Source organism: Aulostomus chinensis, chromosome 3 (assembly GCF_037954235.1).
Source record: "Aulostomus chinensis isolate RoL2024-O1b breed Wild chromosome 3, RoL_Achi_v1.0, whole genome shotgun sequence".
Classification (NCBI taxonomy): domain Eukaryota; kingdom Metazoa; phylum Chordata; class Actinopteri; order Syngnathiformes; family Aulostomidae; genus Aulostomus; species Aulostomus chinensis.
The window spans coordinates 32394883-32419219 of record NC_141322.1 but is presented as its reverse complement, the minus strand read 5'-3'; the positions used below and the strand labels follow the sequence as shown (position 1 = coordinate 32419219).

The window sequence follows — 24337 nt, the reverse complement described above, 5'->3', positions numbered from 1 at the left end:
GATTGGTCTGCAACACACAGGCTCCCCCCACACGGTTGTCAAGCCAACAAGAACAAAACACACCTGAAACTTCCCCTTTTAATTTTCAAAAGAAGAGCCCACGACAGGAGGCGCTGCACGGAGGTCCAACAGGACGAGGACAGACTCAAAGCCATCATCTGGATATTAAAGGTGGTTCGTCATTTCTGCCAGTGCCGTCTCTGTGCGGGGATGGACTCTCAAACAGAGCTGAACGTCCTCGAATCAACTCTTGTTACGCAGGAAGTCACACAGCTGATGAGCAACTGCTCTCTCCAGGACTTTAGAGAGAGGGACATCGGTCTGTAGTGGGCCAGAACCAGCGGTCCAATGACAGCTGCTGAAGGGACTGTGGTACAGTTCCTGTTAAAAGTTATGTAGTAATGGTCTGACAGAAGAGGACTGTGAGAGAGAACTTTGAAATTCTCAGTTTCAAAATCATAAGGCAGGACAAGGTCGGGGTGTGGCTAAGACAGTGGGAGGGCTTCTTAATTCTGGGAAGCTGATTGAGTCGAACATGAAGTAAACGTGGAGCGAAGGCTGTCCTTTTCTCCAGGAAGATGGAGGTCAGCGAGGGCTTCTGAGCAGGTCGTCCCTGGGAGGGAGGGAGACTACAACAAAGGAAACTTGCTCAAGGACACCTGGGGAAGTGGGGATCAAACCAGCCACCCTTGAGCTGCGAGACAGCCTCTCAACCTCTGAGCCACGCCACCGCCCCTTTGAACACGGCTGTGTTTATACGTTGCAGACTGGCGGATGGTCATGTGATGTCACTTATTTACCTCCATTTTGTGAAAAGAGGACTCATCGCACCATTTAAAAGTTTAAGGAGAGAAATAAATTCAGTTGACGTCAAGTTCGGGACACGCCCCCGGTCGCCTCTTTCTAATGAACCAATACAATATCCAAGCAAGGAAATCATCTGTTGCCATGACAACCTGAGACCGCCACTCAGACGGGACAATGGTGCGGATGTGCAGCTTCTCAGACCTCTTTGTGTTGGCTAATTTTAGCTTCTCTATTGTATCAGGGGGCGTGGCTAGAGTGGCCATCCTGCTTCACAGCGTTATTCCAGAGGACCTTTGACCTTCAGCCACCACACGACAGGAACATCAGCTGCAACTGCAGTTCCACACTGAAGAGACTGAAGCCGTTTGCAACAGGAGGAAAGAGGCTCTTTCCGCCAGGCCTGCTGAGGGAAAGTTGATGACAAACATCCTGCAGCGCCCCTGTCACATGACCAGCCTGTCATCGCTGGATGGCGCCACAATGCAACATGGAGGGACAGATGCTAGGAAACACCACTAAAACTAAGCCGTTAAAACACTGCCTTAACCTTTCTTAAAACAAACAAAGGAGCTGGCTGGAATGGAGCTGTAGTGGTTAAACAGGAAATGATGTCAGCGTGAGCTTCAGCTAACGTTAGCACGCCTCGCTACGGGTCAGTGCTCACTGTCCTCGACCACACCAGCTGAAGCTTTGGCTTCATCTTGACAAAACAACCACTGATTAAAAGATGCTCCAAATGTACATTCACAGTAGTAGTAGTAGTAGTAGTAGTAGTACTACTACTACTACAGAAGCAGTACTCCTCCTTTCCAGAGGAGAATACACAGACTCTTGTTCTCCAGGAACGAATAAACACAAATGATCCTTCAAAAAACGAGGGTGGACCGAAACTGCTTGACTCCAGCAGGACCACCTGCACTCCTGCACCAGGTTTAGCAGACAGCTCATGTCCGACCGTGGTCCTCGTCCACGGTCCCCGTCCACGGTCCCCGTCCGTGGTCCCCGTCCATGGTCCTCGTCCACGGTCCCCGTCCACGGTCCCCGTCCATGGTCCCTGTCCGACACACAATAAAAATGATCATTTAAACTCTTCATAAGCACATTGGAACCGGTACGGAGGACTGGGAACGTCTCCCAGCAGATGGCGGCACCAGAAAGAAGAAAACAATAAAAGTCCTGTAACGGCAGGACTGCAAGGGCAGCAGGTTGGCGGGGTTCTGGTCCGACTCATCAGAGGGGGAACCATCCCGTCTGCTGCCCAGGTCTTCATCCTCCCGGGGACCAGAGCTGGCACCGCCGGTACAACTGTAGCAGCGAGGACATTTCACTCCGCGTGGTCACGTAAACCCTGCTCACGCCTTCGCGTGTGTTTGCTGAGCTGAGTGTGGGAATCAGTTCAGTTCTGCTGACACCCATCGGAACTGCTGGCGGAGTTGGGGTGGTGGTGATGTTCTGTGTTTATCTCATGACAAGCGGAAGCTCCGTGTGTCAGGACAGAGGAGCAGGTGGAGGCTGGTTGGTGTCAATGAGCAGGAGGGAAACCGGTTTGTTCTTTACACAAGAAAACGGAAGGCGCTCACGGCCCAAAGGTCCTGTCAGTGTGAGCCGACAGGGCGACGTGCTGGCGCTCACGCCTGCTGACGGCACCTCTGTGTGAACGAGTGTTGGTGCAGCACCACTCTCGTTGTTGAAGGATCTCGTGCGGTCTGCCGAGGTCGGTGGAGGGGGCGGTCCCTCTGGCTGCAGGGTGAGATCATAAACTGATGCAGTCCACGCCAAAATGATGTAGGAAGGAATAACTGATCAGCAAGCAGTCAGAAAGCGCGAGAGCCACCGGGCTCCTTTGCCGCCTTCACCACCAACCAATAAGAAGCCAGAACCAAGAGCACTCAAAATGTCAGGTACTGAAGCTTTAACCTTCAGCCTCATCTTCATTCTTCAGGCTGAGTTGCATCATGGGAGTTTTTGCTTGTCCACATAAATGAGGTGGCTCATTTACTGACTGATTCAGGTTCCCGGCCCAGGGACCGACCAGGGTTCTTGGCCTTCCTCCTGAAGGTTGTTGGAGGTTCCATCTCACTTTTGTGGTGACCTGACCGTTCACTATTTCTCCTGAGTGATCAGAGTTGCTTGTTTCTGGGCAATAATTCTGAGTTTTTCAGCACTTTTTTATGGATTCCTTCAAAGTTCCAACTGCTTCACACCTTCAGCTGCAGGGGCCTTGCAAACCTGTCAGCATGGTTTTGATCCCCTCCAGACTCATTTTCAAAAATATTCAGATTATATTTAAACAAAAGATGGGAATGGAGAAGAATTGTAGAATTTTCAGCTCTTTAATCTGCTGTTCAAGTCTGTTTGCCTGCCAGTGTAGGTGGGCGCTGTCCTGAGGGTGGAGCACAATGACACTGTCACATGATGGCTTTTGCGTCTCTGATGAAGCGGCGTGGGCGGTGAAGGTCAAGCTGTGAGAGACGCTTGTTCCAAACCAAAGGTTGGAACTTGAACCAAGCCAACAGAAGCATCTTTGTTGAGACGCTGACAGCATTAAACATTCACTGTGTGGCAGAAGATAAAAGTTCCGCTGTGTCCTGGCTCCTCCCCGGCCAGAAGCACCCGAACCGCTGAAGCAGGACTGGCGTCAGAGCGGCTCCGGCTCCGTCATCAATCGATTATCAATCTGTAATTGGTGAAGTCACAAAATGGATTGTTATCGTGTGATCAGTTCATTTTGTGGCACGTTCCTTGTCAGATGACCATCAAAGCAACTGCGACACACAAACTAGCAGGTACTTGTCATGCCGCCCCCCCCCCAGCTGAACACGTAAATCCATTTGTGTATTTGTGTGTTACAGACAGATGGATGGTCATGTGATGTCACCTATTTACCTCCATTTTATGAAAACATGAACTATAGCACCATTCAAAAGTTTAAGGAGGGCAAATAAATTCAGTCACTGAGGGTTGACCGATAAATGAAACATGCTTTTATTGTGAAAGGCACATCTACTCGCCCCCAGTCATAATATCTAATTCCTATAAACTTGTGACTCAAAGCAAAATGGCAACATGCTAGCAGCATGTATGAGAAGGAGCCGACCAGTGTCAGGGGATCTCAGCATCTGAGGTCGTACCTCAGGTGTCCAAAAACCCAAAATGCTAAATTAGCATTAGCATGCTAAAGAGCAGGAAGTGGCGTCATGCTGTGCTCTACTGGGCTCTACTGGGCTCTACCCTCAGAGCGGGTGACTGGTTATCCTGAGGGCCTTGTTAGTCCAAGTTCTTGGTACCTGGTGATTGTGACGGGAGGTTCTACTGCCTCTAGGGGGCAGAGTATTATCCCTTTCAAGTGTCAGGCTAATGGGTGACACCTGATTGGTTTCCATGCGGATTGCCATCCTGGCACCTTCAGTGACTTGCGTGGCACACTTCTACAACTGTAACTCAGAACAGCTCCATCTGTTTTATTTACTTTGAGATGAAAAATGTCACAAACCAGGCGTGCGTTTGTGGCCTGCTGGAACTCCTGCAGAAAGAGAAGGGGGTCTGCAGGTCCGCCTGGTACCTGCTGTCACAAGGGGCTCCTTAACAGTAACTGGGACCCAGTGAGTGAACGCAGGCGGGCAGGGCCCAAGAGCTCTCAGCGCTTCGCCTTGCAGGCTGGATGAGCGATGAATCAGGGGCCACTTCCTCCCCATCAGACCAGCCTTGAGGGGCTGCTGGCCCCCACCTATGCCAGCAGGTTGCTGAACTACAAAGTGGAGTGCGGCGCTCCCTACAGGCCGGATGTGGAGCGTCATCAAAAATCCTGACTCCTCGACATACAAATATTCTAGAAACCAGCTTCGTCTGGGGGGGTCCAGTCGTACTGGATGATTCTCATGAAATGGAGTACATTTATCTGTAATGAGGTTTGTGCATCACATGAACTAGAATGGGCGGCCCGGTGGAGCAGTGGTCCTCCCTGTGGCCCCCCAGCAAGAAGGTTGTGGGTGGAGCCCCGGCTGCAGCACGGGGTCTTTCTGGGTGAGTCTCCATGTTCTCCCTGTTCCTGCTGGGTTCTCTCTGGTACTCCAGCTTCCTCCACAGTCCAAAGACATCAAGAGGGACCAGGTTAATCCAGACTCTAAATTGACCGTAGGCGTGGCTGGGAGAGCCAATGGTTGTCTGTCTCTATGTGTTGGCCCTGCCATGGACTGGTGACCTGTCCAGGGGGAAGGCTGCTGTTGTGTTTCACCGTACACACAACATGGTTTGTGGTACGACTGGACCCCCCCAGACGAAACTGGTTTCTAGAATATTTGTATGTCGAGGAGTCAGGATTTTTGTTGACGCTCCACATTCGGCCTGTAGGGAGCGCCGCACTCCACTTTGTAGTTCAGCAACCTGCTGGCATAGGTGGGGGCCAGCAGCCCCTCAAGGCTGGTCTGATGGGGAGGAAGTGGCTCATCCAGTTCCATTTGCCCTCCACTTTCCCGGTGGGGAAGTGCACACTTCTGCAGCTGTGCTAGTTTAGGGACCCACACTCGCCGATTCACACCTGTCAACAATCTTTTCTGTGACTGGGGGTTTTCACCACAATCTTATTGTGTCCCAGCTGCCACACTGGGAACATACATGTGGGTAAAAACACGTCACTTTTCTAGAGAATGCTGAACATCACACGTGTTCAAACCCTTGACAATAAATGATCCAAACATTCCAGACTCCACGTGACCACGTCCTGGTCTCAGAGAAGACAACATGATGCAGTTCAGTGTTTTACATCAAGAGAACATTTTATTAATTCACTTTTTAAATTCAAAAACATCTGTTCTTAAATGTGATGACATCCAGTTTCCTGTGAGAATCTGAGAGTGAGACACCAGCCTGCAGCAATGCGACAGAGCGTCCAGCAGCTCTCATTCCCTACAAGCTGAACTGTCACCTGTTAAGGGTGAAGCTTAACTGAGCGAAGGAGCAGTGACAGAGAGGAGACAGCCGATACAGAGCAGCTGGAACTGAGAGAACAGGAAATATACAGATTTGTTCTGGCTGCGTTTTCCCTTGACTGACAGGACACAGACGCTTTCAAACCCAACAGGATGCTGACGGTTGCGTGTTTAATGTCAATGGTCTGACAGAAACCGGGAGCAGGAGATGAGGGAAGGTAGAACCTCTCTTGGTACCGACAGAGAGTGAAGACTAACATGACGACAGGACCGGACGTCTGAGTCTGGCTCTCACAGTCCAGTGTCGTTGTACGTAGGTTTGGCCACCTTAAGGATGCTCTGAGCATTCTCCTCCACCAGAGGGCGCCACTTGACTTCTCCAGTCAGCAGTAGGTCCTCCCCATCCAAAGTGTCGATGTACTGCATCTGCACACAACACACTCACTGTCAAATACACTTCCTGGAGATCAAAGGTCAGCAACTTTTCTTCCGCATATTCACCATCCAGAAAACCTCTTCCTGCCAAGTTCCCTGATGCTGGATGATCTCCAACAGGAAGTTTCCTTGCTGCAGCAGCTCTGACAGTGAGGCCCCCCTCAGCTGTTCACCACAACAACCAATCAGCACCACCATCAGGTACATTTGAGCCTCCAGGGAGGTTTGTTCCTCTGGTTTGCTAGAACAGCTCCCACAAACCTCCATGATTGCTGCTATTGCATCCATGAATGATGAGGCTGCCTGGAGCCGCTGGATCCTCCTGCTGCTGCAGTACACGTTCACTACATACATGAAGATTACAGACGTGTTGATCTCTGATCACCTGCTAGCACGCAGCTACGCTTCAACTCTCAGCAGAAAGTTTTTACCCCCCAAGATGGAGGACTCGTGTGCCACAAGCTAGTTTGAAGTACCTCATATGTAGTGAGCTAGTTGAGTCCAAGGGTTCCCACTGCGGGGAGGGGAACATGTCAACACACCTGTTTACGAACGTATTCCACCATGAGCTCCAGCTGACGCGGGTCCTCACACTGACGGTCAAACAGGTTTCTCCACAGAGCTGCAGCCAGGACACTGTCATCAGACAGGATAGCCTGCACACACACACACACACACACACACACACACACACACACACACACACACACACAGTACAACAAGGTGACACAAGTTCCACAGTGTGGACAGTGGAGTTGTCTCTGTCCCTCTATCTCCGTCTGTCCATCAGTCTCTCCTCCTTTCTCTCCCTCTTTATCTCTGTCCCTCTTTCCTTCTGTCTCTCTGTCCTCCTCCACTCTGTCTTTGTCTCTGTCCATCAGTCTCTCCTCCTTTCTCTCTCTTTATCTCTGTCCCTCTCTCTCCTTCTGTCTCTCTGTCCTCCTCCATTCTCTGTCTTTGTCTCTGTCCATCAGTCTCTCCTCCTTTCTCTCTCTCTTTATCTCTGTCCCTCTCTCTCCTTCTGTCTCTCTGTCCTCCTCCATTCTCTGTCTTTGTCTCTGTCCATCAGTCTCTCCTTTCTCTCTCTCTTTATCTCTGTCCCTCTCTTTCCTTCTGTCTCTGTCTTCCTCCATTCTCTGTCTTTGTCTCTGTCCATCAGTCTCTCCTCCTTTCTCTCTCTCTTTATCTCTGTCCCTCTCTTTCCTTCTGTCTCTCTGTCTTCCTCCATTCTCTGTCTTTGTCTCTGTCCATCAGTCTCTCCTCCTTTCTCTCTCTCTTTATCTCTGTCCCTCTCTTTCCTTCTGTCTCTCTGGCTTCCTCCATTCTCTCTTTGTCTCTGTCCATCAGTCTCTCCTCCTTTCTCTCTCTCTTTATCTCTGTCCCTCTCTCTCCTTCTGTCTCTCTGTCCTCCTCCATTCTCTGTCTTTGTCTCTGTCCATCAGTCTCTCCTCCTTTCTCTCTCTTTTATCTGTCCCTCTTTCCTTCTGTCTCTCTGTCTTCCTCCATTCTCTGTCTTTGTCTCTGTCCATCAGTCTCTCCTCCTTTCTCTCTCTCTTTATCTCTGTCCCTCTCTTTCCTTCTGTCTCTCTGTCTTCCTCCATTCTCAGTCTTTGTCTCTGTCCATCAGTCTCTCCTCCTGTCTCTCCCTCTTTCTCTCTGTCCCTCTCTCTCCTTCTGTCTCTGTCTTCCTCCATTCTCTGTCTTTGTCTCTGTCCATCAGTCTCTCCTCCTTTCTCTCCCTCTTCATCTCTGTCCCTCTCTCTCCTTCTGTCTCTCTGTCTTCCTCCATTCTGTCTTTGTCTCTGTCCATCAGTCTCTCCTCCTTTCTCTCCCTCTTCATCTCTGTCCCTCTCTTTCCTTCTGTCTCTCTGTCTTCCTCCATTCTCTGTCTTTGTCTCTGTCCATCAGTCTCTCCTCCTTTCTCTCCCTCTTTATCTCTGTCTCTCTCTCTCCTTCTGTCTCTCTGTCTTCCTCCATTCTCTGTCTTTGTCTCTGTCCTGCTCTCCTGCTCTCTCTCCGTCCCCACTGATCCTGGATCTGCTCCACCTTCCTGCTGGTAAAGGAAGGTTCTGGTGGCTGCTGTTGCAGGATGTGCTGCTGATGGAGAATTGTTGGGTGGAGGTTCATTGAAGGAGGGAGGTGCTGGACCTGCTCTACTTGGACAGAGTCAGGACAGGACTTTGGTTGGGGTTTGGTGACACACTAATAAACCTGACTTGACTTGACACCCTGTCCCCCCTTCCCTGGGGGGTCGTGTCACTGGTGTTTTGGTAGAACTGTTATTTTCAGTCCCATCTTCCTGTAGTGAACCTGATCAGATATCCAATCAGAAAACCAGGATTTTAAGAGATGTTGGCTTGTCGTCACGGCAGCAGCTCTGACATATCGGCGATTCATTCTTTGGTCAAATAACAGACGTGATGTCATTCTTTCAGCATCATTTTGAGGAGTTTGAATGTAAAGAGACAGATGTGACAGAGCATCTGGGACTGTTTGCCCTCAGTCTTTTAATATCTGCCATTTCCTTTTGCCTCTGCGTTGGCCTGACGAGACAGAGCAACCCAACCCGTCCCGTGCGAGACCAGAACATGAGAGCAGCGTCGGACCTGGAGGTTGATGTCTGGCAGTAGGACAGAGAGGAGCTGTGACACTAGAGGTCACATATTGTGGAAGTAAGACTGAAGCATTTAAGCAGAAATCAGCCAGAAACACCAGCAGCAAAGATGTTGGAGCTGGAGAAGCATCTGTAGGCCAGTTAGCGTCCAAGTCTTTAGGTGAGGACACAGCGGCGTTCATTCCAGAGGATCTACGCCACCACCGATGCTGCCTGTATCCTCCTCTCAAACACAAGAGTGCACCAGTGACACGTGGCGCTGCAACTCCACACAAATTCAACTACAGTGGTCCCTCGCTATAACGCGGTTCACCTATCGCGGCCTCACTGTTTCGCAGATTTTTTTTAGTGTAATTTTGCATGTTTTTTTTTTTTTTTACAGCGTACAGTATGAATGCGCATTGTGTTCTGCGTCCTGATTGGCTCAGGGAGAACCGCACGTGTTCTGCGTCCTGATTGGCTCAGGGAGAACCGCACGTGTTCTGCGTCCTGATTGGCTAGGGGAGTACAGAATGTGTTCGGCTAGCCAGATTTACATGAATGTTCAATCGCTAGCAGTGTGACTTTGAAGTGCTGTATGTTTGCAAGTTTTCTACTTCAAACTTAAAAGCTTCAAACTTGGTTTCTGGTAGCAAACTTGCACCAAGGCCTTCAGAGGAAAAAGACGTGACAGCGGAGCAGCGCCAGGACGAAGAGGCACCGTCAGAGGAACTGGGAAATACGCGGGAGTGACTGGTCATAGTTTGTTGTGTGTCAAACCTCGTAGATCATTAAAATTAAATTTGTTAAAAATGTTTGGGCTTGAAAACAGGTTTTCATCTTTGGTTTCATTTACTAATATTGTACTTATTTTTCTAAATCTGCAAAAGTTTGAACTTTGAGAGTGTTTAAATAAGAGAGAACTGTGAGAAAATGTTCATGCCTGTCTGAGAAAAGTGGATAAAAGTGTGTGGTTGGGGGTTTTACGGCCTGAAAACATGGATAATAATTGTAAAAAATAAAGCTGATTACTTTGCGGGTTTCGTCTATTGCGGGTTATTTTTCGAACGCATCCCCCACGATGAACGAGGGACCACTGTGCTGCGGCGTTGCACTGTGCGGCTCATGTTAATGAAGTGTTATAAAAATACTACGTTCCATCTTGGTACAATTTGCAGCACTACTGAATATCTCAGGAAGAGATCTGATATTTATGTTCCACAAAAACATGTAAAAAATAAATGTCTTTCAGTTTAGGTGTTTTCTTATATGATTTTTACGCTTCCAGGTGGAGGAGATTTACACTTCTCACAATAAGTGAGGGATATTTTGAGAGACTCAGTGGATTTCCTACATAAAGCGTTTGTTTCACTTCAGAGATTTTGGGGAGAAGGGGCCAATCGTATTGGGGTGAGAGACACACCTCATTTTGTGTTTTCCACCTAACGGGCTCACTGTATACAGTCGGCCTCACATCTTGGAGCCAACACCAAAAACTAACAGACAACCCTTTTCAATGTGGCATCAATTTCAACGTTCTGTGGGTATAAAAAGCTGCTATTGTCACTAATTCATTCCAAGTTCATCATTCAAACAGCCATGGACACACGACGTCCCTTAATGGACGAGCAGCGCCACCTGGCCATAGCGCGCCTTCGGGTCGGTGGCAGCCTGCCAGATGTTGCTGGTGAACTTGGTGTGTCTCCAAGTGACATCAGCAGACTCGCATCAAGACACAGAACATCTGACTGCGTGTGTGACAGACCCAGGAGTGGAGCCCCACGGAGGACCAGTACCTGAGGACCTGTGCACTCAGGCGTCGTCTTGCAACTGTTATTATTGTTGTTATTTTCTAAATCTTTGGGATAATAAATATTAAACTAATGAAAATGGTGTTTCTTCTTATTCAGTATTCGTAATATCAAAGGGAACTTTTACTCATTTCATTAAAATTCAGACCAAATAGGAAAAGCACTCGTGTAAATAACAACAACCCTGACTTATTGTGAGTGTGTATGGACAGATGCCTGGGAACGTCTTTGATCCTGATTTCCAACATAAAAATGGAATGTTTTTTAAAATGTCACAGAAGTAAAAAGTCCTCCAGTGACACCCAAATATTGAATTTCTAAGGATTTCAATGAGTTCTGGATTCAGAGTGAGGAACGTTTACATCCAATCAACAACGGGCATCGACAGACAAGCCTCTCACCTCATCGTATCCAAATAAAGCTGCGTAGAAGTTCTCCGTCATCACCTTCAGGGCCTCCTTTCTGTGGCTGGCATCAATCTGCAGGCAGAAGAGCAAAAACGACCTGAATCGTCCTCGCCAACAATCAGCTGATGACCTCCACAGTGAGTAAATAACAACGCAGTGGAATCAGCGGCGGCGCCAGCAGCTCTCCCAGGATGGGAGAGGTTTGAAGAGCTTTACCAGAGACAGCTGGCCAAAGCTCTTCAAAGTCATGTGGTTACAAACAGTATGTAGAAAGAGGCTTGTTGCCATGACGACTCATGGATTCTGTTGGCTGCTGCCACTGGTGTGTGTGTGTGTGTGTGCGTGTGAGTGAGTGAGTTTTATGTTTATTGAGAATATACAGTCACTCATACCAAGCATCTCTGAGTGTTATGAACGTCATCCAGCAGATGTGTGGAACTCTGTCACGACTAAACTGGTGAAGTTTCCTACAGTGACGCAGTCAAGCATTCAGGACGCGGCGGCGGCGGCGGCGGCAGCAGCAGAACAGGCCAACAATTTCAAGAGTGACAACTAAATGAGTTTGGCTGGTTTCAACTGGCTGCAGCAGCAATTATGAAGATGGAGAACATGACCGATGTTTTCACTGCTCCTTCCCACAATTAGCATGAAACCAGAGAGCTGCTGCGGGCGCACAGACACACACACACACACACACACACACACACACACACACACACACACTCGCACGTTTTCACAAGCTGACGACGTTACAAAGAAAGTCAGTGTTGGGACTTGCTGAGTCAGCAGCTCCTGGCTGAGCTCCACCTCCTATCATTACTGTCACTTTCTTCCCTTTAACTTTCATATCCACACGGTTCTCTTCTCTGGTTCATTAGTTCTCAACGTGAAGAACCCTTCCATCCCAGTTCCTCATTTCTGTAAACCTTTCTTGACGCCGACAGACAGGAAGCAGTGCTGAGACATGACCATATATGATCAAGATCTATCGACCTTTAATCGGAAAACATCGACGGTTTATCGTCAACCTTAAATGGGTGTATGGTACATGAGCGGCTAGCACACAGGGCGTAGCAATGAGCAGCAGGGTTGGGTGGCGTTGTTACCTGTTGCCATGGAAACACACGCTGGGAGGGCTGCTCAAACCACCAGTGACTCCTGGTGTCTGACCTCCTTCTGGTGGCCGTCAGTGTTTCTCTGCCACTCCTCAAGTCTGAGACCAAACCAGCTGAAGCTGTTGCTTCTCTGCCATTAGCGGCCTGGTGCCGGCTGAGACGCGGCCTCCAGCGGCAGCCTGGCTCTGCCATCAGTGGACCGGCACTCTAACACAAAGTTACCCACTCACAACCAACCGCTGATGGCTGCTGGTTGTTATGATTCTGTTCAGTCAGCTGTGCTGATACACGATAACATTAGCATTAGCATCAGCATCGTGAGATCGCAACTAATGAATGGCTTCCACCACCATCACCGTGGTGTCACCTGACATGTCCATGCGTTCTTGCAGCTACAAGGGACGATGCCGGTCTCTCGGGTTTGCGTGTGTGGAGAACGAGCTCTGTTAATGGCTGCTAACCAGCTTCAGACACGTGGTTGTCGACCTGCGACAGAACTGAACATCATACTTGGTAAATGTCTCCTGTTCCCTGGAATTAGCGGCGTGCTGCTCAAGAAGGGGGTGTGACTGGAGATTCTATTCATGCTTTGGACTATCAGAGTTAACAGCCTTTGTATCACGTAGCTAAAATCAAAGTTTGGGCTACACTTGATTAGAAGAAGGAGGAGGAGCTTTACTGTCATTGTACAGGAATACGATGAAACTTTGTTTGGTAGCACTCTCTAACTCTCTTTATCATCTATTAGAATGTTTAAAAAGAAGAGAAAAAGTAGTAAAATAAAAGTACAAAATAAAGTATCGTAAGTAAAGTGCAGTGAAAAAAAGTATATATAAAAATATGACTTATAAATAGTATGTATAAATTCAAGCTGTGAGCAGCGTTTGAGGGCCTGAGCCCTGGCCTGAACCCCAGGGTGTCCTGGTCCAGGGTGGAGGCCTTGTAGTTGAGGAGTTAGAAGCCTGAGTCTGATCAGAGAGTGAGAGCAGAGCTGAGAGCTGGCCCTTTAAGAACCCCTCCCCACTGCTCTGTCTTTGATCTGTGCTAGAGTGAGAGCAGAGCTGAGAGCTGGCCCTTTAAGAACCCCTCCCCACTGCTCTGTCTTTGATCTGTTCTAGAGTGAGAGCAGAGCTGAGAGCTGGCCCTTTAAGAACCCCTCCCCACTGCTCTGTCTTTGATCTGTGCTAGAGAGAGAGCAGAGCTGAGAGCTGGCCCTTTAAGAACCCCTCCCCCACTGCTCTGTCTCTGATCTGTGCTAGAGTGGAGAGCAGAGCTGAGAGCTGGCCCTTTAAGAACCCCTCCCCCACTGCTCTGTCTTTGATCTGTGCTAGAGTGAGAGCAGAGCTGAGAGCTGGCCCTTTAAGAACCCCTCCCCCACTGCTCTGTCTCTGATCTGTGCTAGAGTGGAGAGCAGAGCTGAGAGCTGGCCCTTTAAGAACCCCTCCCCCACTGCTCTGTCTTTGATCTGTGCTAGAGTGAGAGCAGAGCTGAGAGCTGGCCCTTTAAGAACCCCTCCCCCACTGCTCTGTCTTTGATCTGTGCTAGAGTGAGAGCAGAGCTGAGAGCTGGCCCTTTAAGAACCCCTCCCCCACTGCTCTGTCTCTGATCAGAGAGTGAGAGCAGAGCTGAGAGCTGGCCTTTTAAGAACCCCTCCCCACTGCTCTGTCTTTGATCTGTGCTAGAGTGAGAGCAGAGCTGAGAGCTGGCCCTTTAAGAACCCCTCCCCCACTGCTCTGTCTTTGATCTGTGCTAGAGTGAGAGCAGAGCTGAGAGCTGGCCCTTTAAGAACCCCTCCCCCACTGCTCTGTCTCTGATCTGTGCTAGAGTGGAGAGAGAGGAGGAGCACCAGGACTGGAGTGGGACAAGAGGAAGAAGTCTGCATACGCTGGTCCAGAGGGACACAGAACACCATGTTCTTGGAGGGGTTTTTGTCAGGAATGCAGTGGTGTGGTTGGTAGAGCTGTGGGATGGATGGTGTAGACGTGAGAAGCGTTTGTTTGACAGTATGAACCTGAGAGGACACCGTCTCCCCATAGGCTTCCATTGGAAGCTGAAACGTGTCTCCCCCACTTTGACGGCTTGTAAAATCCAAACCCAGTAATTCAGACAAAAACTTTAATAACTTTTAATCAGCACAGTTGGGAGAGTCATGGATGAAGTTTTGGAAGCGATAGCATTAATGCCCTAGGAGGAGATAGCGTTTGTTTGGGGCGCAAAATTGTCCAAAATTGGACATTCGTGTCCAAATTGTGGACATCCTGTTTGAGTGAGGTCAGGGGTGTCTGTGAATGATTTGTCTGTCTTGATGAGACAAATAAAACAGTGTTGGTCCCATGTTTGTAGGACATTCCTACAGGCCGTGGCTTGGTTTTTGTGTATATAGGTGGCTAGGTGGAGTAGAGCGCTTCTTATTTTTTTAATTATCAAATATTTCGCTGCACGCGATGTGTGTACCAAATTTGGTGAGTTTTCAAGCATGTTTAGGGGGTCAAATTAACTTTTGAAGTGGCGAGTGTGTGGAGCAAGCATGTTGGGGCCTGAGCCTGAAGGTGCTTCTGCTGAACAGAAGGAGACAGGACGAAGGTAGCAAAGCTCCTCCCTGACAGACACCTGAGCAGGTTTAGAGGTCCGGAGGTTGGTGACAGCAGAACTTGAAGTACGTGTTGCCTGCAGTCACCACATCGATCGCTGTTTACTTTGACGTGTTGTCTTGTTGGCGAGCGCTAGCGAACTGAAAAGAGCTCTACCTCGAGAATAAAGTTCTTTATTTTTCTTTAAGTAAAAAAACTTTTTGCACTAAATTCTGAGTGGTTGTGTAGTTTTGAAAATCCAATCGAATATCAATATTTTTCAAAACATCGTATTGAAGTGTGAAATCCAGTATCGTGACAACACCAGTGAGAAGAAAACCCATAACATGAGAAGGTGGCCAACCTTTTGACAGAGTGAATGTTCGTCAACCCTCTGCCTCGTCACAAGTGCAGTTCAGCTGTTTGGAAACACTTTACCCTCATTGCAGACTGAGAGGACGGGCACAGAACAGGCTTATGGTCGCTGAGAGGGAATCGGCAGTTTGAGCAAATAAATGTTGAGCAGTTTAATTTACTGAAATAAGAAAAATGATAAAAGAAAAAGAAACTGAAATAAACAGCCGTGACCACAGGAGGAGATGGTGGGAGGGGCATGTGAGATATCACATGCATCTGAGTCATGAGCTGCAACAGAACTTACCCCCATGATCTTGCTCCGCTCGTTCACGTCCTCCCACATGGAGTGGACGATGTAGCGGCAGAAGTACATTCCCTCTCTGCCTTCTTGACGCATCCGCACCAAACACATCCTGGAACAGGAAATCATCCAGTCACGCATGTTAAACCAGGGCCAGTGTCCTCGCCAGAACTCAAGCAGCACTGTTAGGAATCTACAGGTGTGATGTTGGGTTAACGCCTCGCTATCAGAAAAGGAGCCAGAAAAATTGAATCTTCATCTTCTGATTGACGGTTTCTTCAAGCAGAAACAAAGGTTTCACGACTTCTGTGTCTTCATTTGTTTCAAGGCATTTATCTTAGTGGACATTTGACCTTTCAGGTCTGCTTGGGAGCAGCAGGGTGGAGCAGTGGTCCTCCCTGTGGCCCCCATCAAGAAAGTTGTGGGTGGAGCCCCGGCTGCAGCACGGGGTCTTTCTGAGTGAGTCTCCATGTTCTCCCTGTTCCTGCTGGGTTCTCTCTGGTACTCCAGCTTCCTCCACAGTCCAAAGACATCAAGAGGGACCAGGTTAATCCAGACTCTAAACTGACCGTAGGCGTGGCTGGGAGAGCCAATGGTTGTCTGTCTCTATGTGTTGGCCCTGCCATGGACTGGTGACCTGTCCAGGGGGAACCCCACCTCTCACCTTCATCATGGAGGTGACTGAACTGATGTTCAGGTACTGGGACATTTCTAGTATCGGTCCCTGACTGCAATTCTCAGCAACCTTTCTCTGAGGGGTCTGGAGAATTCTTCTGTCTTCAAGTGATGGACCTCCGCCCTCAGGTGGTCGCAGGCGATCTCCGTCTCACCAACCGTGCCTCTACGAGCACCAACTGGCTGGACCTCTTTAAACAAGGTGAGTAGTTGGGCATCCACCTTTTTTTTCCATGGTAGATTTCTAATTGATTTCCATCACTTTTTAGAAATCTGTTTAAACTTTGACTTTACACTTTTTTTTTGTCAAAACAAAGTCAAACTATTCGGACAATGATTCCACCTTTTAAACTATTTATTTAATTTTATTAAGTGATGCAATAAATTACAAAACAAGTGAGAAATGAAAAATGTAGCACACATTAACAGAGGACGAGATCCACAGGAACTAAGGGTCTCTGTAAAAACGAAATATATTTCCTATGTTGCGTGTGCGCGCGTGCATGAGACTCACCATACGTGTAGCTGAGCTATCAAGAACCAGGAGTTGAGTGTGTCAGGGAGTGAACATCCTGAAACAAAGAGCATTAGAAAGCGTTACAACACAAGGTGCATGACTACGAGTGATGTCACATGACTCACCCACTGCCATATATGGTGTCACCATGGCACTTTTCACAAATAAAATCAACCCGCCAGGTGAAGGCGGTCTGCTCAGACTCCCCCCTCCCTGAGGGCACGTTCCACACCAGCATCTGGTACCCGCACCTTCTCGATGTACCTGGGCGGCGGATTTGATCAATCCTGCTTATTGATACAGGTACTTAATGATCATCTTATGAACTCTACTCTGTATAGTTTGGTGCAGAAACTCAAGACATGACATGAAAGACTGTGAAAAAAATTCAAGTTATTTTATTTTTGACACAAACTGGATAAAACTGAAAAACTCTTGCATGACTCTCGTGCTGCACGGGTAGAAAATATTGTACTGATTGTTAAAAAGTTGTTCTAATTTTTATTGAAAAAAAAACATTCCAATGATAATGGTGGGATTTTTTTGAGAATGTTTAACAAATTCAGTTTCTTCATTGTGTCTCTGCAGCACCACAATACTTGGATTAAAATGGTTTTGGCACAACTCAGTTTCCATCAAATATCGCAACTTACAGCTTTTTGAAAACTCCAGTAGCTCACAATTACGATTTGCCATTATTTCTTTTGTCTTCACAGGGTCTGTTCGTCTTTGTAGGAGCTGCAGTGCAGGAAAACGATGCGTGACATGTTAAATGACAGTCCGCAAGCTTCTTTCTTCACCAGCCCTGAGAGACGACGGTGAGCCAGGAGTTTTCAGAGTGGAGGAGCGAGACGGCTGCACCCAGCTGCTGGTTGTTCACCAGCGAGTCAGTGGCGCTAAAATCACAAATCGAGTGAAGACACCATGGTATTACTGGAATCAGGTGTGATTTATTTACCTGGATGTACCTGAACATAGCAGTGACCTGCTGTTGATGAGTAAGGCAGCGGAAAACAACCGCCATTTGAAAGTCACTATTGACGTTATTTTAGCGTTAAGCTACTACTATGGTGTTAATATTATTAGTGCCCTTTTACTGTAATGTTGGCATTGTTTGTTTTTAAATATAGAATAATGTCTGCAATTGATTACACATTATCAATTGTAACGACCATTTTATAGTTATTTTGTTGTCATTTCGATTACATGATCAGCAGTAGGGTTGTAGCGCTACATTAATCTCGTGATACTATACACCATGTTCAGCTCACGATACGATATATCTCACCATATTCAGCTCACGATACGATTCCAATACGATACACAATATTCGGCTCACGATATGATTCGATACACAATATTCGGCTCATGATACGATATATACCTACATATTTGGCTCACAATACGATTCGATACACAATATTCGGCTCACGATACGATATATACCACCATATTCGGCTCACGATACCATTCGATACACAATATTCGGCTCACGATACGATATTTACCACCATATTCGTCTCACGATACCATTCGATACACAATATTCGGCTCACGATACGATATTTACCACCATATTCGTCTCACGATACCATTCGATACACAATATTTGGCTCACGATACGATATCTACCACCATATTCGGCTCACGATACCATTCGATACACAACATTCGGCTCACGATACGATATTTACCACCATATTCGGCTCACGATACCATTCGACACACAATATTCGGCTCACGATACGATATTTACCACCATATTCGTCTCACGATACCATTCGATACACAATATTTGGCTCACGATACGATATCTACCACCATATTCGGCTCATGATACAATTCGATACACAATATTCAGCTCACGATACGATATATACCACTATATTCGGCTCACGATACGATTCGATACACAATATTCGGCTCACGATACGATATATACCACCATATTCGGCTCACGATACGATTCGATACACAATATTCGGCTCACAATACGATATATACCACCATATTCAGCTCACGATACGATTCGACACAAAACACAACATTCGGCTCAGGATACGATATATACCACCATATTCAGCTCTCCATACAATACACAATATTTGACTCAGGATACGATATATACCACCATATTCAGCTCTCCATACAATACACAATATTTGGCTCAGGATACGATATATACCACCATATTCAGCTCACGATATGATACACAACATTTGGCTCACGATACGACATATACCACCATATTCAGCTCACGATAGGATTCGATACACTTACATGCTTTTGTGAAAGATTTTAAAGGGACAAAGTGATTTTGGTGACATCTTGTGAGTTCCGTTGACTTGGATTGAATGAACTGAAAGCATCAAGTACACAACATGAGGCTCTGACTGGCAGCTCGCAAACGCTGGACAAAATGAATCAAAGATGTGCTGAGAAAATTAGTTTCATTTTTTGAAACTGAGCGCAAATTGTAGCTTTCAAGCTTTAGAAAAGTGAACATTGAGAGTTAAAGTGTAGCCAGAGGCCTTCTGAGGCAGCGTTTGAGCTGGATACTGAACATAGGAGGGAGCTGCTGGCCAGTCCAGCCACCAGCTTCACCAAAAATAAACCATGGCAGCCAATAATTCAACTGGCGGGTGGCAGCAGCATAGCGGGGCTCCATCGCGTTCACCAGGCGCCTCAAGCCGGTGTTTGCCACCACCCAGTAAGCTCTCAAATCCTGACTGATGAAGCAGCAATGGACTCCATCATTTTCTGCGACCTCGGTGAAGACGATGGGAACTTGTGGCAACAACCGCCGTCACTGTCCAGCTGGTTTGTTTGGGGTCGCGCCTCGGCTTCTTGGGCTCGGTCTCAGTTAGCATTTCCTTGTCTGGTGGTGACGTTTTAGGAGGGCTCGCAGGTTGGGGTTACTTCAGAGGACTTAAGGTTTGTGTGCCTCAGCTCACAAACCGCCACACTTTTGTCTAAATCGTAACTTTCCTTTTTGTCTTTGAACCAAAATGCTCCCACACATCTGCGTTTAAGCGTGCAGGCGCTGGATTTATACTCGCCGCCATTCTCCTGAATGTCTCAGCTCTAACCTGATGAGAAAGGCGTCGGCGTCTGGGGAACTAGAAATGCTCTACAGCGACACCAGCAGCTGGCAGACAGAACTGCTCTTCCTGCAAAGCGCTGGACACGAGGGATTGGAATGAGGCTCAATGTATCGATACTCAGCTGAAAAATTGATACTCTGAGGAAACAAAGTATTGACAAATATCACAGGATCAATAAACCTGCTCAGTCCTAATCAGCAGCAGTGCTGTGGGGGCGCAGGGTGGGACTGGTGGACTTACCCCTCTCCCACTGAGATGCATAATCAATATCAACATTATTGATGGCATACAGCAAAGTAATGAGCCGCCAAAGGCTCCTCAGCAGACAGACACCCTCCTGGTCGGTGAGGTCGTCCAGGGCAGGACAGGCACATGCCTGCGGCGGCAGGCCCTCCTCTGGCTTATGCTAGTGCTAAGACTGGAATAGTTGGACTGTTACCTTAGAAACCTGCCTCCCCTGGAGGGCCAGGGGCCTCGTTCACCAGTCGGCCCATCGCTCGTTTCTGCCCACACTGACAGAAACAAACACCACGAGGGCCCGACGTCCCCAAGTGGAACAGAGCCTGGCACCAGGCAGCCTGACTGGCCTCTGGCGCCCTGTTATCCTCACAGATGAGGCTTGATGATGAGACTTACTTTCAAAGAACTCGTCGTAATTGATCCTCTCCACACAGCAGGTGTACATCCGCAGCGCCGCAATCTTGAATATCTGTCAGAACGAAATCTTTTGTCACTGACATCAACAGGTTTAACGCCCACATTTCACTGCTGCTTCTTTTTCAGTTTTACACCCGATTCAGAGAAGTTCCAACAGCTGTTGCCATGGAAACACCTTACGACATGGACAAAAATTAAAATTAAAACTGTCGGGGGGGCTCACCCATTTCTTGTATTTGAGTGGACCTGTGAAGCCCATGGCTTCGATGAGTTTGGTGAAGGCGCCGACAACTTCCTCTGTGGGCTGAGGCGTCTCCTTCACACTGCAGTGCTGAGGAACAACAGCGAGACAAACAAAGGGTGTAAGCACAGCCATCGCACACGCCCGGCGCACACGTGGACAACCAGGCCTTCACTGAGCATGTGCAGCTAACGCGCGACAGCTTTGCTTACTTTGTTCCGCCGAGGCTACGGTGACCACAAACACAGAAACATGAAATTGTTTGGAAACTGCGGTTGGTCCACATGGATGAGGTCTCTGGGGACTTGGAATGCCAGCTCGTGTGTGTGTGTGTGTGTGTGTGTGTGTGTGTGTTACCTGTGTTGTCAGGTGCAGGGTCCGACATGGTGTTGTGGAGTGGGTGGAGACTCTCAGTTGACGAGCTGCTGAAGCTCGAGTGAAGCTGACCCCTGGGTCCACCACCTGCACACACAGATGATGTCATGACCACAACATGAAGCCAGTGGGTTTCTGACGTCTGCTGATTGCTGCCTTTTCCTTTGAGGACGATGTGCAAAATATCCCGTCATACAAGTGATGTCACATGACAACGTCTTGGTGAAATACAAGATCTGACGCTGAGTTCTGAACTTGGTGAAATGATGTTCCTGCACGTTCACTGGCAAGAGGATGAAAAGAGATGTTTACTAAGTTACACATCCTTCTCACCAACTTTACCTTTCTATATGGGGTTTGGGTCGCATCATCTCATCTGAATCGCTGCTGAATGAAAGTAGGTCATGTGACCTCCAGCAGCCACCAGCACTTAGGATGAACTCGAATAGTGCGTTCATGAGGGATCCATCTGAATCACATGACCCTGAAGTATTTCTGTGGCCAGCGTGATTAGAGCTGTCTGAATTCTCAAATACGTGAGAAACGAGCTCCAGCTTCCTCTGCTAGCTCCCCTAGCATAGATAGAAAGGAGACGATGCCGACCCACAATTCCTTGCTGCAGCAGCTCTGACAGTGAGGCCCCCCTCAGCTGTTCACCACAACAACCAATCAGCACCACCATCAGGTACATTTGAGCCTCCAGGGAGGTTTGATCCTCTGGTTTGCTAGAACAGCTCCCACAAACCTCCATGATTGCTGCTCTAGCAAAGGGGAATCCGGGTTCTGTTCATCAGAGATTGGACCAGAACTGAAGCCAGAACCAGAACCACCATGGTTTCCTCTCCAGCAGCTCCAGGTGGAGCAGAGTTTCCTCTGGAGAGCTGACAACTACGGTTGTAGTTCTGCTGCTGGCATGGACGCGTGTAGAAGGACTTCAGCAGCCGCTCTGGTCCTGACATCATCACATCAACCGCCCCCAGGAACCAATCAGCTGTTAGGAGGACGGCTGCTGGACGGCGGCGTGTCAGAGGTGTCAATCATCATGAATGATGAGGCTGCCTGGAGCCGCTGGATCCTCCTGCTGCTGCAGTACACGTTCACTACATACATGAAGATTACAGACGTGTTGATCTCTGATCACCTGCTAGCACGCAGCTACGCTTCAACTCTCAGCTCAGCTGGTGACAGAGACGTTACCACAGCAACCAGAGGATGCTGACGTTAAGAAAGATGCTATGATGTCACAGGAGACTAATAGACCAACAAACCTGTCAAATTTTCATGTGTTGCTCATTTCCAGCAGAAATAAGTGTGATAAACATGATCGACAGGAGGAGTGTGACATCGTTTCCTGTCACCTTTGTGACTGACAACTTTTAAATCTAGTTAAATCAGTGATGAAGTTATATTTTCACTAAAAACCGAATGAAGAATCAAGATGGCTGTTCTGAAATCCATCGACAGAACGCTGTAGTTCTCTGAGGTAGACACGTCAGTAATATGGCCGCCGCTTCATCACCCTGGTTCGTGAGTGACGTCAGCTTCTCTCAGCACCACCATCCTCCTCTCCTGTCTCCTTTCCTTGACCCCATGACCTTTTCCATTGGGGTGGAGGAAGAGTGGGTAGGAAGAGGGGACCGGGGGGATCCTGCCGGGCCCTCAGGCTGACTGGCATGTGATCCCCTCCCTGGCGGCTCCGGGCTCATCGCCTCCTCTGTGTCTGATTCATAGACGCGGCGGCCTCGTTCACAGGTTTTCCCCTCATTTTAAAAAGTTGAAGTTCACACTGACGTCCGTGCTGCTAGCCGTCGGAGCTAACACTAGCTAGCGTGAGTACCTTCGCGCCGGCGGCCCTGGACGCGGTCACACGAAGGATGTTTCTGGCGGCAGACTGCAGCGGCCGCCGGTACATGGTTCCACGAAGGCCCGGTACCACGGTTGGGGAGCGGGCTGCCGTCGATAGAACCTGCGGGTTTGTCACAACAACCTCCCCTTCTGCAATGTCAACGGAATATGTCCGTCAGGGACTTCCATCCGGCGGAAAACCTGGTCCTCAAAGAAAGGTTCCGCTTGGGATTAGTATCGGTAAAACTCTGACGTCAGTTCATCGCCGACGCCATTGAAAGCGTCCAATGGCACAATTTGACTGAAAGCAAATGATAAGAGGAAAAAGTAATAAACAGAGGACAAACGTTTTCGGTTTTTCTTCTGTCTTGTCCCTATTTATCTGTCACAGCCTTCAGTAGCATGGCAACTCTGTCAGCTTTCAGACTTTTATCTTGGTTGAGGTTTGGGGGGAGGAGTTTTCGCTTCCCGGAGGTCCCCTGAACTTATGTAGTCATTTTGAGCCGGGATCTGCTGCACCTGTCAGACCTGTTCAGGTCTTTGTTAGAAGGTTAAACCTGGAGTGAAAGTGCTGTGAGTTCCTCAGCATAAGAAAAACATAACCTGCTGTCACATGAGAGCACACAGGCTGAATGAACATAAAACACGAGTCTTCGGTGTCATTCAAAAGTGCCGGGACATGAAACGGCATTCAGACTCTTTGGCTGGATCACGAGTGTGTGAGTGTCAGCTGAGTGACTCTGGAACCCAGTTTGTGTGTTTATATGTTGGTGAATGTCTAGATGGAGGGCACATCGCCTCACAGCCTCTGAAGAAGAGGTGTGTTGGCTCTGGTCACTGTTCTGGACAGTTTCCAGCTAGAACTGGTGATTTTTGAAGGGGGGGGATTTCTCTGAAGAAGCCGTCAAGGACGTCCTAACCTCACAACTGAGCATGACATGTCCCCTCGGCCCCACAGTGTGGAGGTAACAGCTGCTTCTTACCAAGGTCGTATTGTGTTTCGTGAATTTGTGCGTCTAATATCATCTGTTTTTTCAGCATCCAGGTTGTCTCTCCTACATCAGGAGGTGTTAGCGGTAACGTGGGGGGCCACAGGCCGGAGGGCTGGGTCTGAAACAGGAGGAGGACGGCGGGGCAAAGACAAACAGAAGTAGTGTGCTGGAGCCATGAGCTCGCCAGTGAGGTTGTTGTTTTAGCTCCAGCAGCTAAACACTCCACTCTCCTTCCTCTGGTTTCTCTGTCAGCATCCACATTGCTTTCTTTCCTTTCCTGGCACCATTTTGGAGATATGACACAGATGAACACTCCGTCTGACCGCAGCGGACATCATGGTTAGAGCTTTTAATTGGTTTCTTGGTGGAGATAAACACGTGTGTCGTGCTGCATCATGCAGAAGTAGATCATAGGGGCCATCTTGACTCTGCCAGCGAACCCAGCGGCCCACTGCTGCTGTCAGCATCGGCAAGGACTGCCGTCAGGACACGATGAACCCAAATCACACCACGATGGTCAGGGCCCAATCAGTCCCTGAGCGAGTGACAGTCAAGACACTTTCATCCATCCATGAGAACATGATTCTGGATCACAGTAACATGTACA

General features: G+C 48.3%; 1 protein-coding gene across 1 annotated transcript; it reads right to left on the bottom strand.

Annotated features, from left to right (window-relative positions):
• Window positions 1-5556: 5556 nt before the first annotated feature.
• Window positions 5557-23031, bottom strand: uqcc1 (ubiquinol-cytochrome c reductase complex assembly factor 1). The gene is made up of 9 exons (XM_086200471.1): window positions 22731-23031; window positions 20876-20980; window positions 20501-20608; window positions 20257-20329; window positions 16514-16571; window positions 15328-15436; window positions 10976-11053; window positions 6713-6826; window positions 5557-6161 (listed from the first exon to the last, which is right to left on the bottom strand). Exons 1-9 carry the CDS (start codon window positions 22803-22805, stop codon window positions 6027-6029), a joined length of 855 nt encoding a protein of 284 aa, XP_086056597.1. The 5' UTR covers window positions 22806-23031; the 3' UTR covers window positions 5557-6026.
• Between the last annotated feature and the right edge of the window lie 1306 nt (window positions 23032-24337).

Coding starts and splice junctions, on each gene's coding strand:
- uqcc1 (XM_086200471.1), bottom strand. CDS start 22,805: ATGTACCGGCGGCCGCTGCAGTCTGCCGCCAGAAACATCCTTCGTGTG. Junction 15,437..16,513: donor ATAGCTCAGCTACACGTATG/GTGAGTCTCATG, acceptor TTCCTGTTCCAG/GATGTGTTTGGTGCGGATGC. Junction 11,054..15,327: donor AGCGGAGCAAGATCATGGGG/GTAAGTTCTGTT, acceptor TTCTGCCTGCAG/ATTGATGCCAGCCACAGAAA.